At 52.4% G+C, this 18,480-nt stretch overlaps 1 protein-coding gene across 6 annotated transcripts in view; it reads right to left on the reverse strand.

The window, feature by feature from the left end:
• Positions 1 to 18,480, reverse strand: part of COQ8A (coenzyme Q8A) — a 47,073-nt gene that overhangs the window by 11,893 nt on the left and 16,700 nt on the right. For 3 of the 6 annotated variants that reach the window (XM_086345041.1, XM_086345043.1, XM_086345039.1), the window contains exons 2-4: positions 10,304 to 10,489; positions 6,640 to 7,050; positions 6,332 to 6,398 (exon numbers count right to left, since the gene is read on the reverse strand). In XM_086345041.1, coding sequence (XP_086201167.1) covers positions 6,332 to 6,398; positions 6,640 to 7,050; positions 10,304 to 10,480 — 655 coding nt within the window. In that variant the 5' untranslated portion in view covers positions 10,481 to 10,489. Of the gene's footprint in view, positions 1 to 6,331; positions 6,399 to 6,639; positions 7,051 to 10,303; positions 10,490 to 11,086; positions 11,176 to 16,748; positions 16,956 to 18,480 lie in introns of those variants that run through there. The other 3 variants (XM_086345040.1, XM_086345044.1, XM_086345045.1) reach the window with 3 other exon arrangements.

Here is an 18,480-nt window from a genome sequence, read left to right on the forward strand (position 1 = left end):
TCACGGAGGGAACATTCTGCAAAGGAGGCCGCAGGCTCCTCCAATGGCCCCGCGAGCTCCCTCAGGACCAGCCTGGTGCCAGGCCTGCAGAACTGCCAAAAGACAGGCTCCCCACTGCGGCCCGGAAGGTGAGCAGCCCCGCCAGCCAGCTAGCCCTGACCTTGACCTCAGAGCTCCTGCTCTACTGAACCAGGAATAGACTGGCCCTCCTGCCAGTCCTCAATACAGCTGATTTAAAGGACTCTCAGAGCCTCGTGGAGAGAGAAGGGCAGGGTGCAGCCAGGTTCCTCCTTCCCGCAGAGCCAGGCGGCACCTCTGTCTCAGATTCCCCGAGTTGGTGAGGACACCCTGAGCCCAGGCTCACTCACTCTCCGTGTGTCACCTTTATCCCCACCCACACCCAGCCCCCCCACCCCAGCCCTCAGGACAGCGCCATCCATGCCCTGACCCACAGGCAGCCCTGGCCTGGACCGCACAGGCTGCTCAGAGGTCCCAGAGGAGACCAGCCACAGATTCAGGTAAGTAGCCCCACGACCACTGTCAGCAGCCTGGCCACCACCCTAGGCTGTGAGAAGGCACCAGCCCCTTTCAAGAAAGTTCCTACATTTCTCTCACCAGAGGAGGTTTTTCAGGCTAGAAACACGGAAGGAGTGAGGAACTGCAGGGAGCAGGGTTCTCCCTAGGAGTTGGGAGCAGAGGGCTGCTTCCCAGGGAACTGGGCCTGTTCCTCGTGACCAGAAATCCCAGGCCCCAGAGGCCCTCTGCAGGTCCTCAAGAGACAAATAGGTCCCCTCTGAGCAACCACTGGGCTTCCGCCCACACAGGCACATAGGTCAAGAAAAAAGTAAAAATAAACACCTTCCAGTAAACAGCAGCATCTGTGAGGAGGCGTGGTGAGAGGTGCTGAGAGCAGAAAGAAGTGAGGAAATGTTCCGCATTTACCTGCCAGACCCCCAGGCATGTTTACTGAGCAAGGCTGGCCAGAGGTTTCCTGCAGCGGTGAGGGGCAAACCTAAGGGAAAACAGCTTCACTCACACTGCACCACCCACGTGCCAGGCTCTGTTCACGGGCCTCACTTTTATCAACACATCCCACGGTCCTCCTGATCTCATAGAACAAGAAAGTCCACGCAGAAAAGGCAACGGACAAGGAAATTTCCTTTGCTTCAAGGTGCTCCCGAACCCTTGGTTCTTCCACATTCTCTCCCATCACCTGCACCCTCCACACCACGCCAGCTCCAGGCCTGGGAGGGGCTGCAGCCCACAGCGCTGCAGGAAGGCAAACAGGAAGGAGCGGTGGAGGAAGTTCCCTGCAGGGTGAGTGTTCTCCTCGGTTCTAAGAACTGGGCCAGGGTGGGAAGGGAAGAACTGACGGCCCCTCTGCTGGATCCAGGAGAAGGGACGAGTTCAAGGGTGGCAGACCCAGACTCAAAGTGCCTTTGAAGCATGCTCCTGGGAAATGCAGGAGACCATGTTCCCTCACCCTTGCCAAGGTTGCTAACTTCTCTTGGACTTACGGAGCATCAGTCTTGCGACCACAGAGGCACAGAGGAGCGCCGGCTGCTTAGAGGGACAGCACATGTGCAGCGTGCGTCCTCGGGAAGTCAAGCGGCAAAGCTGGCATCACTGAGTGCCACCCAACGAGGGACGCCAGAGCAGCCCCTATCGACACCAGGACCTCAGATCTCCACACCCTCAATGAAAATCAAGTGCCCTATCAATAATGCTGGTGGGGGAAGCCTGACTTCAGACAAGTCAACAAAGGGCTTCATGCCAGGAGCTCGGAACACAGTCCTACTGCAGGAGATGTGAACACTCCCACCCCTATGGAGCTGCGCCCCCCACCCCAGCCAACGGGTCCACTGGCATCCCCACTGCTGAACCGGCTCTGCAAGGCCCCTGGCAAGACACAGCAGGGTCTACATCTGAAAACAAAGAAGACTGAATGAGGCCATCAACGAAACCAGTTACCCAATGTACCATCCTTTATCTTGGGAGCATGTCCTTTGTACTTTTACATTGCTAAATGGCCTTTAAAAGTATAAATTAAATGGTGTTCGTAGTTGATGATAGGTTTTGTTTTAAATGTTCTTACTTAGCAAAATTGAAAAATCACCAAACTATGCCCATTTATCCCCAAATCTTTTGTTTTCAGTTTTACTACTGAGCCGAGGGGCTGTGGGGAACGACACAAAAGCTTTGTCGGAAAGCGGGCAAACGAGCTCAGAAAGAGCTTTGTTGCTGACATATTAACAGGACACCTAGGGTGATCAGAATCTTTATGAAATTAGGCAACAATGGCGATCAGTTTGCATTCACCTATTTTCTATTTGTAAGAACACTGTTCTTACAAAATCACTTAAGAAATTCAATGGTGTCTTGGGAACTATTTTTTAAAGCAATGTATTTTTCTGGGAGTAAGAGTCCTTAACCTTTTACCTTTTAAAAATAAGAGGATTCCTGAGAGTCCGTTCCCTCTACTCTTCACTCCTGGCCCACTGTTTTCTCAGACTAGCATCTATTTTCACGTATCATATTTCAAAATCCTTTCTACGTAGAATCTAAATATCCTTATCGCTTCCTATTTCTTCACTTGTTGTTCCTCTCTTTCTAGTTCTCTTACTTAGTATTTTTCTCCCTTCTGCCTCAATGATGTGGACTGTAAATTCCTAAATGAAGGTCCTAGTGATCAGCAGGAGAAGGCAATGGCACCCCACTCCAGTACTTTTGCCTGGAAAATTCCGTGGACGGAGGAGCCTGGTGGGCTGCAGTCCATGGGGTCGCTAGGAGTCAGACACGACTAAACAACTTCACTTTCAGTTTTTGCTTTCATGCATTGGAGAAGGAAATGGCAACCCACTCCAATGTTCTTGCCTGGAGAATCCCAGGGACGGGGAAGCCTGGTAGGCTGCCGTCTCTGGGGTCACACAGAGTCGGACACGACTGAAGCGACTTAGCAGCAGCAGCAGTGATCAGCAAAGTGCTATGCACACAGTGCTCAGCTCCTTTTGATAAGTTTTCTCTTGTTGTTGTTTATTTACTTCAGTCATGTCTGACTCTTGCAACGCCCCCACCAGGCTCCTCTGTCCGTGGGATTTCCCAGGCAAGAATACTGGAGTAGGTTGTCATCTCCTTCTCGAGGGGACCTTTCCAACCCAGGGAAGAACCCACATCTCTTATGTCTCTTACACTGGCAGGCAGATTCTTTACCACCGAGCCACCAGAGAAACAAGTTTCCTTAGTGCTCACTTTGTCTGTTAGTCTCGTTTCTATAATCATCCAGTTCTCCCTCTATTTGTAGGTGCAGGAGAGAGGATAAGACATCTCCCTGAACCTGTAAGGTTGAGGCACAAATGAAAAATACAGAAAAGAGCAGAGGAGACACATAGGACAGAGGGAAAGACCCAACACATGTGTAACTGGAGTCTCAGAAAGAGAGGGGAAGGAGAACAGGCCAGAAACAATATGTTAAAAAATGACCGTTATTTTCCAAAACTGATGAAAGACATCAAGCCACAGGTTCAAGAAGCTCTGCAATCCCGAGCAGGATAAAAACAAAGCAAATCACACCCAAGCATGTCACAGTCACACTGCTGAAAACCAAAAGCAAAAACAAAATTCTAAAAGTAGAGGACAAAAGTACAGATCCCCATGCCCACAGCATCACAGCCATGACACCCTACGGCCAAACTGGACCTAGAGTTCTTGCCCCATCTCAGCATCAAAATGTGCCATCCCAACTGGAAAGCCCCTGCCTCTGCCTCCACACAGCTGAATACTGCTGCGGACATTCCCAAACACAACCCTATCTCCCTGAGGTCGAGAGCAACTGCCTTCCTTCATACCCCTCATAAAACTTCCTAAAGTCTGTTACTCTGCACCTCAAAACATCTCACCCTTGTGAGGAGAAAAAAGGTTCAAAGTGTTTCCTAGGAGAAGAAAGTAAAGCAGGGTCACTTCAAATTGTTTAGACAATGACCCACCAGTAAGCCATATACAATGCAATGAAGAACATGGATCAATAGCATAAATATATCTGAAACAAATATTTTTGCAATGTTCTAAGTTCTCAGGATCTACGATACTAACTCTGATCCTTTTCTCTTAAATTCCATTCTATTTGCTTCTTTTTAAAAACACTGGTCCTGATCCACTAAACTGATTTCACACTCACTTAAGGGTCATAACCCACAGTTTGAAAACCTCTGGATAGGACAGAAGGTTCAGAATTTACCTCTGGGGCCAGAATAGCACATTCTTTCCAGACCTGGCTCCTCTTTGCTCCCATCCTGCCACCTCCAATCCTGAAACACGAGCCGCCAGCTGCATGGGCAACATGAGCAACTCACAGCTGTGAGCAAATCTTCAGCAGAGACTCTGAAGGAGGGCTCTGGGCACCAGGCAGCTGTCAGCAAAGGCTCAAGAGGCTCCGGAGGGTGCAAAGCCCCTACAGAGACCAGGCCTCTCTCACCCAACCCCAGCTCCCTCTGGCGGCCATGTCTCCCACACCCCGAGGGAAGCCCTGCACCCTGGTTTTAAGGAAGTTGGCTTTTTGTCCTACACACCTTCCTCGACCACTGCTTTCACTTCAGTCTGCTGTCCTTAACCCACCACCCAAAAGGGCTTGACTTTTGCTGGCTTCACCATTATCTCCATCAAATTCTAATCGGCCATCACGACCTTCATCCTGACCGCTTTCCCAAACAGGTCCTCTACTACTCCACCCCCGCAAAGACTCGAGAGAGAGGCTTACGCCCATTCTAAACTATGTTAGTCAAACTAAGCCTTCCGGCAACAGGGCTTTGTGATGAGCTCTGGTCTGAGTGAGGGGAAGAGGATTACAGGTTACAGAGAAAAACTAGAGTAAGAAGAGAATGGCTCCTGCCCTCAGACTCATGGAGGAGAAAACAGAACCTCCACTCAATAAGAATGATAATAAACATCCCAACTAACAGCCACTGAGCAAAGCAGGGAAGTGCCGTGTCTTCTGGGTGTGAGGACCGCTGGACACCATCAGAGCAGCGACTCTCAAACCCATTCTGGTGGTGGTACCCCAGGGGGGTACGATGTTCTATGAGGAACTGCTAGCCCATGAATGTGAAATGAAGCAATAATTTTGTACCAAAACTCAGATGACAATGGATGCCAGATTTTGGAAAAGATAAGTAGCAGCAGATGTCAAATTTTAAGATAACAGTTATGGAAGAAAACCTCAGAGTTGAGATAATTCTATCCAACTAACCTCGTCTGCTCTGAACATAAGGTGGACAGCCAGCCACTGTTCAGTGTTAAAGCCCACACATCAGGCCAGCTCCCAGAGGGCCAGGAACACAGAGCCAATTTTGAACAAAGAGAAAGATGGGTTTTCAAAAGAGAAGAGCAGCCAGGGAAAAGAGTGAGCCTGATGTACAGTCTATAGGAGGGGAGACATACAGACCAAGAAAGCAAAAGGCAGGCAGTAATAGCTCAGACAGGTGAGTGGGCCTTCATGACGAGTCAGCACTGGCATCGACAGGAGCCAATGAGACCTCTGCCACACACAGCCTTGCACTTGCCCAGCAAGGGTATATGAATCAAGCTGCCAGAGCTGATTGCCATAATAATACCATACTTTCATTAAAGTATGAATGGAGAACCTACTAAGGACAAGCAAGCTTTAGAGAAGTCATTCCATCTTCAAGTAGAACCACTGCAAAGGACAGCACTTTCAACAGAAATATTTTGGTCAGCGAATAAGCACCAGATAGACAACACAACATCACAAAAGCAGATACAACTGCTGTGAATCTTCATTATAAGATGACAAAGAGAGCACAGATGTATTGCACACAAACTCCCAAAGGAAAGGACAAACTCACAACTCTACGGGGTATTAAAATGGACAGCAGCAGCTCAGGGCCAACACACCTCAATATCATTCTACTGGAGTCCGCAGCCCTGTGGGAATCAGCAAGTAGCTCCCCAAAGGACTGGGCAAAACTACTGTGTCCAGGAGCCAAGCAGCCCCACTGTCCCACCTCCTCTCTGCGGGGCCTCCAGAGGCCTGAGTGAGAAGCTGATGCTGCAGACGCTGCCCCACAAGAAGCAAAGCTGCAATCACAGCACAGCATCAGCCACACTCCACTGATCCCCAGGGGTGAGATGAGGTAGTGACTGGATCACTCACAATCACATTGGATCCCATGAATGTTTTCACATTCATGGAAAACATCCAAGAATGGCAAACACAGGAGCTACCACCCTCCCCAGGACACCCGTGGGTCCCCATCCTTCCCGCCTCACAAAGGCCCCATGGCAGCCTCAGCTCCTCTCGCCAGGACTGGCACCTTACCTCCAAAGTTAGCCAGCCGCCCAATACGTGTAACTGGTACCTTCCGCTCACGAGCATGCTCACTGAGCTAGAGGGAGAAGAGAAGACCCTTCATGGCATCAGTGACCAGGAACAGGACCAACCTTCAGGGTCCATGCTGCCCCCCACAGCCCCTCTCCACCCCAAGGGCAGCACACTCCACCCACAAGAGGCCTCCGTGTGCCTGAAACTCCAGGCCACAGACCTGGACAGTGTCCCCAGAGGCTGCGCCTGACACAGCAGGACTGTGGGGACCACTCCAGCCCACCCCAGGGGCCTCCTGCACGCACTGCCTGCTTGTGGGGCTTGCTCTCAGGGCGAGCCTTGGCCTGCCGGGCTTTCTCAATGTCCTCAGCCGTGAGGCCTCCCATGGACGACTGGTCCTGGTGGTAGACCCTCTGCTGAAGGCCCGGGGCAGAGAATGGGTCTCTGGGACTTGCGAAGAGCCTCCCATTCACCCTGCCCAGAGGGGAGGCGGCCTGGCCCAGGACCCCGCCTTCCCGAAAGGGTGCGCTGGCAACATAGGCAGGAGCCGGGCCCTCGCTGCCTGTGGCGTGAGCCCAGGGCGGAGGTGACTGCTCCGGGGAGGAGGCTGCAGAGACATCCGCAGAGGCGCTCTCGGCCCTCATCCCTGAGAAGTGGAATGCTCCTTCTGGGTCATCGAGGCTCTCGGAGTAATATTCTTCAGGCGTCTCCTGACCCTGCAGGAAACAAAAGCCGGCGTGAGAGGAGCAAGAGGGCAGCCAGGAGCAAATCCCTGTGTGCACCCTGTTCCACCCAGGACAGCACACCCTCCAGGGGGTTCTACTGTGTCACCCCATGGCCCGTTCTAGAGGTGAGCAGCAGCCTGGGATCCAGGAGGACCAGATTCCACACCAGCTCCCACCAGGGCTCCCACCCTGTGGGCCAGGCAAGCCAGTCGCACATGGCCCCAGCTGGATGCCCAGACCAGACCACGTGAGTGACCACCCGCCTGGAGTACGCGCCTCACCTGTAAATCCACACTAAGGAGAGGCTACCAGGGGCTTTGGAGAGGGTGAGCCAGGGAAAAAGATGGGGAAAGCTTTGCAAAGTAAAAGCGTGACCATTGACCAGCAGAGGGAAGGGCAGCACAAAGGTAGGCCCTCCCTGCCTCTCAAGGCCAGTGCCTTGCTGCATCTCTGCCAGTCAGCCTTGGTTGCCCCCTCAGGGGCTCTCGCCAGAGGGCTTGTCACAGCCAGGACCAGACCCGGCTCTTACAGGGGGTCACAGCGCAGGCGAGGAGGGTGATACACCAGGTTTCCCTGTTAACAGTTGCTGAGACTTGAGCTTCAGGCCCGGGGTCTTTCTACTTCTGAACCCCTAGTGGCCTGGCGAGTTCCTGACCCCTCTCTACCGCTTCCTTCTCTGAAAATAGGGCTCCCCCCAGTCACAGAGTTACGTGAGGCACAGACAGGGCCAAGAGAACAGTGCTGAGAAGGCTATAATTAGAACAGCACCAACTCCTGAAGTGAGGTCAGTGACCTGGATTCCCTGAATCCAGGATTCTCTGAAATGGATTCATCACACAGAGCATTGCCTGCAGATCCTGCAGAAACAGCAGCAGACCCCAAAGCCTTTTCACTCTCAGCTTGATAAGATACTGTGGAATCTAGACAGATAAGACATGCTCTCCAGTGGAAGAAAAGAGACAAGTTATCACTGTCCCTAAGTGAGAAACTGAGGCTGAGAGCTGAAGTAGCCTGGTAGTGGCCCACCAGGCAGAGCAAGCACCTGGAGCCAAGGCTGGCCCCACCGGCCACCCCAAGGCCACCTGACAGCACCTTCCTCAGAGAAGAAGTGAGCTGAATTTGGAATCAAGAGGCACCTCTCAAGGTGGCCAGGGAGGCCCTGGGAAGAGGGAGCCTGGGGCAGGGTCCCACGAGCCATGTAAGTCCTGTAACTCCCCTGCTGGCCACCAGCCCTGCGTCACCATGACCTGATTATGCAGCAGTCAAGGGACCTCAGCGTCTCAAGGGGACCAGAGTCAGTAAGTGTCTGCTGAATGAGTAAGTGAACAAACCCCCTAAGAAAGTAGAGGGAGAGCAGCTTCTGGGGTATCTGGCCCTCCACCCCTCCCAGTGTGTAGAGGAAAGTGGAGCACGCTGGAGACCACCGCGCAGGGCCTCCTTCCAGGCGGGGAACGATCACTCCCTCCTACTGCCGAGTGGCTGTGCCGGTGGATGCCCTGGTCTCCTCCCAGGACCAGGAACCGGCCTGTCCGAGGGGAGCCAGGGCTCCCTCGCCTCTCAGGGAAGCCTGCCCACACCTTCCTTACACGCTCCTCGCTCCCAGGAGGCCCAAGTGAGTCGGGCAACCTCACTTCGGGTGTTCCACATGCAAACGCCCAACAGGAAGGTGATGGCTCCTCACTAGCCAGGACACCGAGCGAGGCAGCCAGGGCACAGCCCCGCCTCAGCAGAGGGAGCTCGGGCAGAGACAGCGTGTGGAGAGGACACAGGATTCCGGGCCTGTCAATCAATGATCGCATCAGACTGCTGAGACTCAGCTTCCCCATCTGAAACAGGGGGTAAGCATCTGGGCCTGCAGCCTTCCCAAGACAACGGTGAGGCTCATAAGAGACCACAGGAGTGAAAACCTCTGCGAGGTGAAGGCGTCTGTGTAGAGAGAGACACGGTAGGACCTCAGAGGGCAGGAGGGGAGGCTGGCAATCCTAACCTAAGACTGGCCGGAGGCTGGCAGCCCAGAGCCTGGAGGAGTGTGCGTGTCCTTGTCTAGAAGGACAGGACAGAAATGGAAGGGGAGCGGCAGTGGGGCTCCCTCACAGCACGGCTCCCAGCGCACATGTGCCCAGGCACACGTGAGTGCACACACGTCCATGCAAGCACACACAGACCCTCCCCACATCCTCAGACTGTCAGGAACGGGGTGTGGACCACGCGGGTGACGCCGCGGTGGGCGGCGCTCTGCCACAGCAACCCTGTTGACCACCACGACTCCAGGGCTCAATTCTGCTTACAGAAGAATTGGACAGTAAAGCGTCGAGGTCTCTGGACTCAGCACAAGACAACATGAGGGACGAGAGGGAGGCGGGAGGTGAGGCTGCTGCCCTGGAAAGCGGCAGGGCTCCCGAGTCAGCTCCCGGAGACCCCAGCCTGTGAAGGGGCAAAACGAAGCCCAGCCCCGCCAGGAGGGGTGGGGTGGGCGGCGGGGAGGGGCAAGGGATTCGAAGTCCCAGTTAGACCTGCTGACACTCGACTCTGTGACACTGATGCTGAGGCCTGACGTCCAACAAAATGTGCCCGCCCCACCCACCCACACATGGGAGACCTCGCGTCACTTTACAAAACTGACCCAACAAAGAAACACTAACAGAAACCAGAGGGACAGAGAGAAGGCGCTTTGATTATAAAGTACTTGTTTCCTTCAGAGAAGGAAGTGTATCTGGCCTTCCAGATACAGTGGAATCCTTCCAGCTGCCTCTCCTAAGGACACAGGGGACGATGAGTTTCATCTTTGTGGCTTTTTTTTAATTCCCAAAATTAAAAAGGCCTCTCTTCAGTACCCTGAGGACAGGCCCAGGAACTGAACCCAGGCCAGGCAGAGTGAACAGAGCAAGCCACAGGCAGCCCCCGGCGGGGCGGGGCCTGTCTCTCCCCTCTGCGCCCCATGCCTGGCACCAGTAGGCACAGGGTAAGTGCTGGTGAGTTACTGGTCAGAGACTTACTGGAGAGCACGCTGGGCTTCATGTTCCTGGGGTTCTTCCCAGCTCTGTGAAGCCTCGTATAACTGAAACTCCAGTCACATGGCGGCAGCCTCCCCCTCACACCCAGGACAGTGGGCTACGCTAAACATTGGGCTGTCTGGCCCTGGCCACAAGGAGACTGGCCATCCTGGAGGTGTCCTGGCTCACCCCCTGGTCTCACCAAGATCTCTAAGTCCAGCCCCCCGCCCACCGCCAAGCAGCCTCCTTACCTGCACCTGCCCAAAGACCATGCCGACCTGCTCTGTAGCAGTGGACTGCAGGGCCCTGACCGCCATGAGGAGCTCCCCGCTGAGGCCCAGGTGCTGCAGGTGGGTCTCCACGGCCGCCTGGGTCAGCTTGACAAAGCCTTTGATCAACATGATGGCGTCCCCCAACACGGCCGCCATCCTTCAGGGCTGGAAGAGAGTGGGGTGGGCCAAGTCAGGGTAGGGGCTCCATGCCCCACACAGGGTCACACTCACACGGACCACCTCTACCCCAAACTCTGGCTGTTTGGTTTTTCCAGTGACCTCCACTTCTGATTCGGGGAGAGAGAGAGAGGCAGGGAGGGTCCAGGGCTCAAGGCAGACTGGGTGGCTCCCCACGCTGCGGGGCGCTGAGCAGAGAGGGTCTGTGGAGTTGGGGCTGCGCACCGGGCCCATGTTTCCTCACCTCACGCCCACCCTGTGGCACAGGGTGAAGGGATTTGTCCAAAGCCGCTCAGCCACCAAGTGGCAGAACTAGGACTTGAACCTGGGAGCCCCTGATTTAGTTCATTGTTCTTCCCTCTGAACCAAGACTGTAGGCTGGGGAGGGAACACCTCTCTGCAGGGCTCTGGGGCCCCCAACCCCAACTCCTCAGCAGCTGTCTGTCCATGCCCAGCCACTCTTGCTCTGCCCTGAAGCCCCTGAAGACGCCCACCAAGGGACAACCACAATCCCTCCCCACACTCAGGCAATGCCCTTGGAAAATCCTAACCAGCATTAAAAACCAGCATTAAAAAACCACCAACATGATACAGGACATGGTGCGGGAACAATGCAGGCAGGACCCAGCCTGAAACCTGGGTCCCCTCCATGCGCATGCGGGCTATGCTGTCCTTTCTCCTGGGTCGCAGCATAAAACGTGTTTCTTTATGTCAGCAGTGAAGAAGTGGAAAGCCAGTGTACTCATGCCTCACAGGGTGGGGCGTGTGCTGGCACTCTCCCAGGCATTGCTCAAGACCTACCTGGGGCTGTGCTGCTGGGAAGGGTAAGATAAGTTAAAATGAAGTTGGGGGGGGAGGCGCTGAAGAAAAAACACAAAAAGCAAAGGAGCAGGAGACCCCAGGGTGGGCAGGAGCACTCTGGCCAGGGGGCAGGGAGGAGCTGGGATCTGCCAGGAGTCCCAGAGACAAGAGGATGTGAAGGTTCAGTGGGCAGGAGACCCACAGGAACAAACCTGGAAACAAACACAAGGAGGCTGAGAAGCACAGATACACCCTGGACACAGGGCTGGGCCAGCAAGAGGGAGGGGACCGTCCCAGAGACGCCTTCGGGATTCTCATCAGATTCATTAACAGAAGTGCAGACGGGAAGGCCAGGCGAGAGCACTGACAAGGATCTTAATCAGAACCCTCAGGATTTCAAAGACGCAGGCTCGCTCCTGGCTGCCCTTCATGGGGAAGCAGCCCGTCAGTCCAGAGACACCTGCAGGGATCCGCTTGGCTTCTAAGCATGGGCACAGCTACTTTTACTTAAAAGAAGAGAAGCCCACAAATGCACAGGAGCCTGGAAAGTTAAGATGACCCACCCAACCTGCCCTCAAAGACCCCTTCACCTTCATAGGAAGACAGTTCCAAGGCACTAGGCTGGGGTGCTTTCCACACTCCATCTCCTTTTAATCTTTATAAGCCACCTAATGACATGGATATTATTGCCCCCATTTCACAAAGGAGAAAACCAAAGTCAGAGGCATTAACGAACTGGCTAAGGCCATTCAGCTCCAAACACTCGGTCCACCGACCCCAAGGCACTCCCACAGGGAGGCACTGATTAGACACAAATGAACCTCCTGTACCCTAATCACAGCCAAGGAGGTTTCTGGAAGGTGACCATACCCTTGAGGGAGACGGGAACGAGGGGGGAAGCTAGCCCTGCCCATCACCCAGTGCTATTTCACACCCTGGGCTCCACTCTGGGCTCCTGCTCCTATGGCAATAAACAAGTGTGTGCCCCATAGACCAAATGTCCAGGACTGGGAAAAGATCACGTAATCAGAGCTCAAATGCAGCTGGTGCCAGCTCTCAACAGCGGCCCTGCCCACAGGCCCACCCCTGACACATTTCACTCACAAAGAGAGAAGTTTTGAAAGAGACATCAGGGACACGCAATGGCAGAGGCCAGGGGCCCAGCCCCCTCTGTTCAGAAGGACCCTTGCAGGCAGTCCCAGGACCATCCACCATACCCCACTGCTGCAGCAGTCCCCAGAAACAGATCTTCCCCTTGTTCACCTCTAAATCCAATCCAGATAACCAAGGCAGGAGACTCTCATAGGTCATGTGCATGCGTGCTAAGTCGCTTCAGTTGTGTCCGACTCTTTGGGACCCCATGGACTATAGCCCGCCAGGCTCGTCTGTCCATGGGATTCTCCAGGCAAGAATATTAGAGTGGGTTGCCATGCCCTCCTCCAGGGGATCTTCCCGCATCTCCTGTGGCTCCTGCATTGCAGGCAGATTCTTTACCACTGAGCCACCAGGGAAGCACCTCACAGGCCACAAGCCTCGATAATTCCAAAACCTCACCTTGTCTGCTAACTGACAGACCTATTTAATTCTGTTTTTAGGCTTAAAACTAATTCTACTGAATTTCTCATCCAAGTTATCATAACCACGTAACTAAAGTTTTGCTAGAGCAAAGCTGATAAGTGGGTTTTTTGGCCAACTTCCCCTGCCTAGCTTGACGGGGGAGCTCACTGTGAAATGCCCAGGTGTGGTCCTGCACTCTGAAGAGGCAGGTCTGGAACCACCAGAGTCCAGTCCTCACTCTCTCGGTTCCTAAGTATGTCGGCTCTGAGCATAGTTCCCTGATGGGCCAGGATGACACCTACATTACAATGATGATTTTTTAAAAATTCAAAAGAGGAAAAAAAATGTTAAACTGACCGTTTTTTTTTAAATTAAATTCCTGCATTTGGGAAATATAAGTAATAACAATCTCCTTCAATATTTTCCTAACCGTATTTCATTAACTTTTAGTTCACATATTCCACTTTCAAAGTGGCAAATAAATATGTCATCTTTAAAAAGTACACATTAAAAATTAATTAGCTATGCCTTTCTTCTTGCCTGCATGGTTGAATCCTCATACCGGAGAATTTCCATGGGTGCCTGTCTCACCCTGGACAGCGAGTGCCATCATGGAGGAAGATTAGAGCCAGTTCCCTGGGAAGGCAGGTTCCATCCACATGGAAATGACATCATGGAAATACACCTTCCCACTACTGTGGGGCAATACCACCTCTTCTCACGTTAACAGATGCTGTTCATAAATAGTCTGGCCTCGTGAACAGATTCACAGGTGGATGCATATTTCAAAATCACAGCCCAGGCCAGCCCCCTTGAGGATTATTCATCTAATGTGCAGGGACCACTGCCCCCAAACCTCCCCACATGCTGCTCTGCTGTGTACAAAGTGAAATGTTCAAACCTTAGTCAACACCGGGTATTTTTTGACAAAGGAATGTCTACCCTCAAGGAGCAGGGATGGGAAGGTGGACAACTGCCAGAGGAAATACCTTTCCAGAACTGTGTTCACCTTCTGATTTTCAAAAACTGGCTCTCATAAATCCTACTTTTAATACACCAGAACCCCAACATGACTCAGAATTCAGCTATCCTGAATGTTGGTGCAAAACCCCTGCAGGAATGCACAGGCACCAGGCACTCAGCTACACCAGCAGGCATTTTCATCAGGATCTTAGATAAATAAAATCAAAAGCCCCGAAAGTACATTAACCACAAGATTCAAATCTTATCCTCATCATGATTTCAGCTACAAGTATTAGAGCCCTCACCCCAGCCTGCTTCACCCTGCTGGTTCTTAAATGGGTTTTGGGGACCTTGCTGGGGAACAATACAGGGATAAAGGGTATTTTCAGGCTCCTCACCCACTTGGCACCATGCACCCCAGACAACCTGGGCGCTTCCCACTCTCCTCTGAGCGAACACCAGTGAATATAGCAGTGGGGGTGGAGGACGGGCACTCACAATCAGGGGCGCCCACTAAGGCACCCGCACCAAAATAGAGTCATTCGGTCTATTTTCTCAACACATTTCCCCCCTGGTGCTTTGGGCTAGTCTGTGCAGGTCCTGGGATGAACCTGCCCTTGGCCCCGGAGCTCACAGCTGTGGTGGCATGCACACACATCTATAATGGGCACAGCCACCACGGCGACAACCAGAGGCCAACTGAGACTAACACGCGAGGATCAGGTGCAAGGGAAGCAGCTGAACAGCAGCAAAGCCTGGGAGCCCAGACAGCCCAGCCACGGACACAGCGCACTGCTCACCTCCCCAGCAGGAGGGCGCTGCAGGCGGTTGGGGGCCGGAAGGGGGTCTCCAGGCCCCTTTTCCGGTCTAACATGCTAACGGGCTATAAAGGAAGTAAACAAAGTTGTTGTCTAGAGAGAAAGAACTGGAACAAATGCAGCTCACTACTCCCCAGGGGCAGACACTGAAAAAGAAGCACAGCCAGCGTCCCCTGACATGGGAATCCTCGGGCTCCAAGAGGAAATCTTCCTGCTGAACCTTCACTCTCTGACCTTCCCCATGAGCCTTCATTCACGTTGAAAAACAGATTCTGAGATCCTTTAGCTGGAAATTACCTGTAGTGTGAGAGCCTTCAAATCTAGCCTCCAGAACTGGGGGAAAAAAAAAAAAATCCACCCAAGTCATGCCTACCTGGCCAGTTACAGTAAGATGTATCAGCAGGACAATGAGCTGTGTTTTAGTCTTATGGACTCTGTGGGAGAGGGAGAGGGTGGGAAGATTTGGGAGAATGGCAATGAAACATGTAAAATATCATGTAGGAAAAGAGTTGCCAGTCCAGGTTCGATGCATGATGCTGGATGCTTGGGGCTGGTGCACTGGGACAGCCCAGAGGGATGGTATGGGGAGGGAGGAGGGAGGAGGGTTCGGGATGGGGAACACATGTATACCTGTGGCGGATTCATTTTGATATTTGGCAAAACTAATACAATTATGTAAAGTTTAAAAATAAAATAAAATTGGAAGAATAAAAAAAAATAAAATAAAATAAAAAATAAATAAATGGGACTTCTCCGGCTGTCTAGTGGTTGGGGCTCAGCGCTTTCACTGCAGTGGCCTGGGTTCAAGCCCTGTTCGGGGAACTAAGATCTCACAAGCCTCATGGTGTATCTCCACGCGGGGATACATACCCCATGCGGGGATACAAAATACATACCTACATAAAACAGACAATCCTGACAAGCATTAAGCAAATAAAGCCACCATAAATTTTTCCATCAGGACCCACACAGGAGAATTTTATTTGGGGGGAGGGTTCCCACCTGCATCCCCAAGCCCCTCCTTCACTGCCAGAATTCACAATCTGTCACTTGTCTCGTCTCACGAGGTGACAGAAAGCCAGGGACAGTGAATACATTTATTAAGCCACTGTTCAATCCCCTCTGTGAGTATGAAGTGTGACAAGACAGACCGGCTCCCATCCAAGGAAAGGCCCAGAGTGTGTCTCTCTAAAAGCGAGCACGCCCTCCTCTGATCTCTTCCCGTCCTGAGCTGGCCGGGAAGCCATGGGATGCCCGGTGTAAGGACCCCAAAGCAAGCTGCGCAGCAAGCCCTTTGTCTCGAGGAGTGTGTGTGAAGCTCACTGACAAGCCTTCCCGAGCAGGCTTCAAGCCTCGGCTGCTGCGTGCATGTCACCCAGTGGCCCAAGGACACATCCGGAACTGATTTCACTCCCCTTACCCGCCCACCCAGGCTCCCCATCCTGAGGACTGCGACCACCTCTCCTAATCCCCCCAGGGGCTCCCAGCTGGGCAACCACAGCAGCCCCTAACTGACCTTTCTGCCCCCCAACCCCCGCTATCTTGTGCAAGAATGCACGTCTTTCCTTCTCACCACACCTCAGTGCAAACAGCACCTCTTTTGGGACGCTCTCCCCAACATGTCCCATCCCCAAAGCCCATCCACATCCCTCCATGGCTCCTTGTTCCATCCCCAGGTAGCAGTGACTGTGCTCTAAATCTCCTGTGGGTCCCACACACTGAGCTGTGAGCCAAAGGAGGGCACAGACCACACCTGTGGTCTCCCCTCCGTGTCTCCAGCAACTTGCACCACATTGACACAGAGCAGACAGAAATGAACTCAGCTGGCCCCCCCCCAAGATTTAAGAAAGCCTGCCATTTCTGGGACAGGCTCACACCTGCTTACAGCTTTCAATCTACATATGGACTCAAAGGTCTCCTAGGAGCCTTGTCTGAGGCAGAGGTCTCATACTTTAGGGGGCATCAGAAATCACCCAGGAGACTCGCTGAAATACAGCTTGCTGCTCCCCAACCCCAGGTTTCTGATTCTCTAGGTCTGAAATGGAACCTGTAAACCTACATTTCTAATAGAGTCCCACCTGCTGCTGCTGGTGGTCCTGGAAACTTACCTTAAGAATCCTGTCCTGGAAGAAGAGGCAAAAAGGAACCAAGGTGGCCCACACTCAAGGCCAGGCAGGAAGTCTAAAGAGAGACCCTTTCCTCAAAGCTTCTCCCTGCTACTCCCTAAAAGTCTGGCTTTGTCCCTAAGTGGAAACCTTCCACTGCCCCTTCCTTTCCCATTACTCTTCCTCAAGAAACTGAAAAAGGAGACAGCCACCAAAGGAGTCTCAAGACTGCCACTTAGTGTTCCTGGGAAAAGACCGTTTAATGACCTCCAGGAGGCCCAGGATGGGGGCTCACAGGTGGCCAAGAGCAATCTTTTTTTACTTTGGGCATGAACAGTCCCAGTTTCTAGTCTGCATGGACACTGGAAAGTTCCTTTACATGCCTGAAATTTTTCCTTCTTGCTTTCCCTCTTAGAAAATGAAAATACCAGTGGACTGTTTCCTCCAAGGACTGATAAGAGTGTGTGTGTCAGAGAAAAGACTTAAACCTCTGAAGCCCAAATCCATGAACTTCTGTAGATGTGCCCTTCACTTCGGCCTTTAAAATCACACCCCGGGGGCCAATATCTCAGACCCGGAAGGCTCCTACCTAGTGAGGTCTGCCCTGAGGGCCCATTCATCAGCAGGTTCAGAAACATCCTAACACACATCAATTTTCAAAGCCAACTGAAAACAGGAAGAACCACCCAGGGGAAGAGACAGAGAAAAAGAGCCTGTGCCCCTCTCCAACCCCACCTCGTACCCACCCCTCCGCTGTCAGTCAGTCCCAGCCAGACCTGGTGAGTCAAGCTTCCACAATGGGGAACGGGCGACTAGGGTCATTCATGCCCGACAGCTACAAGCCACCTCTGGAATACCCCAAACCTGTGTGCCTACTACGAAGTCCCCTTTCCCTGTCACCCTCCCAGGCCATCCTTTCTGGGAGATATCCAAGCATCCCTGTCAAACTGCATTTCCTTAACATTGAATGTGTGATAATTCAGCCACAAGAACATAAATTACAACACTCAGACTGGCTACATAAATAGTGGTCCACCCATAGATGGACTGCTGTGCAGCCACTTAAAATGACACCAAGAAAGGTATTTACTGGCAAATAAGAAAGTTTACTATATGTTCCCACATAGGAAGGAAGCAGCTTACACAACAATATTATCCTTTGTTTTGGAAGGACAGAAGGAGGAGGAAAGAAGTTTCAAAGAAGGGTGATGGGTGATAGCAAACATGCAAAACAGGTCTTCTCTGGGTGGTGGGGTGATACATTTCTTTTTACTTTCTTCATTTGCTTTATTTCCTAAAGTTTTTAACAAAGAACATACACTACTTCTGTAACAGAAAATAAGTTACAGAAAAAGAGTCTTCAATATCTATTGTTAAAATGAAAAATACAAGCAAGCACACAGAGGTGTGATTTAAAGCAACTATCCCACATCCCTCAAGTGTCTGTCCTGGGTGCGATGGGCAGAGGGCTGGAGGCAGATCAGAAAGCTATAAATAAGGCCTCTCCACACCCTTGTTTAGCCACTCTCCTTCATCAGAAGACAACTGCCCCTAACAGGCCACCAGGAAGATGGAACATGGCCATCCCTCTTTTGGGAAAGAAGCTCAACTGCCCTTCTCAGGAAGTGGTGAGAAAATCACTGGGCACAGGTAGGTCTAATGCTGGCCCTGTGTTAAAAGACAGAAACGATTAATGGGCACTTTCCCCCAAAACAGGATCCTAGTTTAGAATAAT

Source organism: Bos grunniens, chromosome 16 (assembly GCF_055505025.1).
Source record: "Bos grunniens cultivar Pamir isolate PY7600 chromosome 16, Bosgru_T2T1.0, whole genome shotgun sequence".
NCBI lineage: Eukaryota > Metazoa > Chordata > Mammalia > Artiodactyla > Bovidae > Bos > Bos grunniens.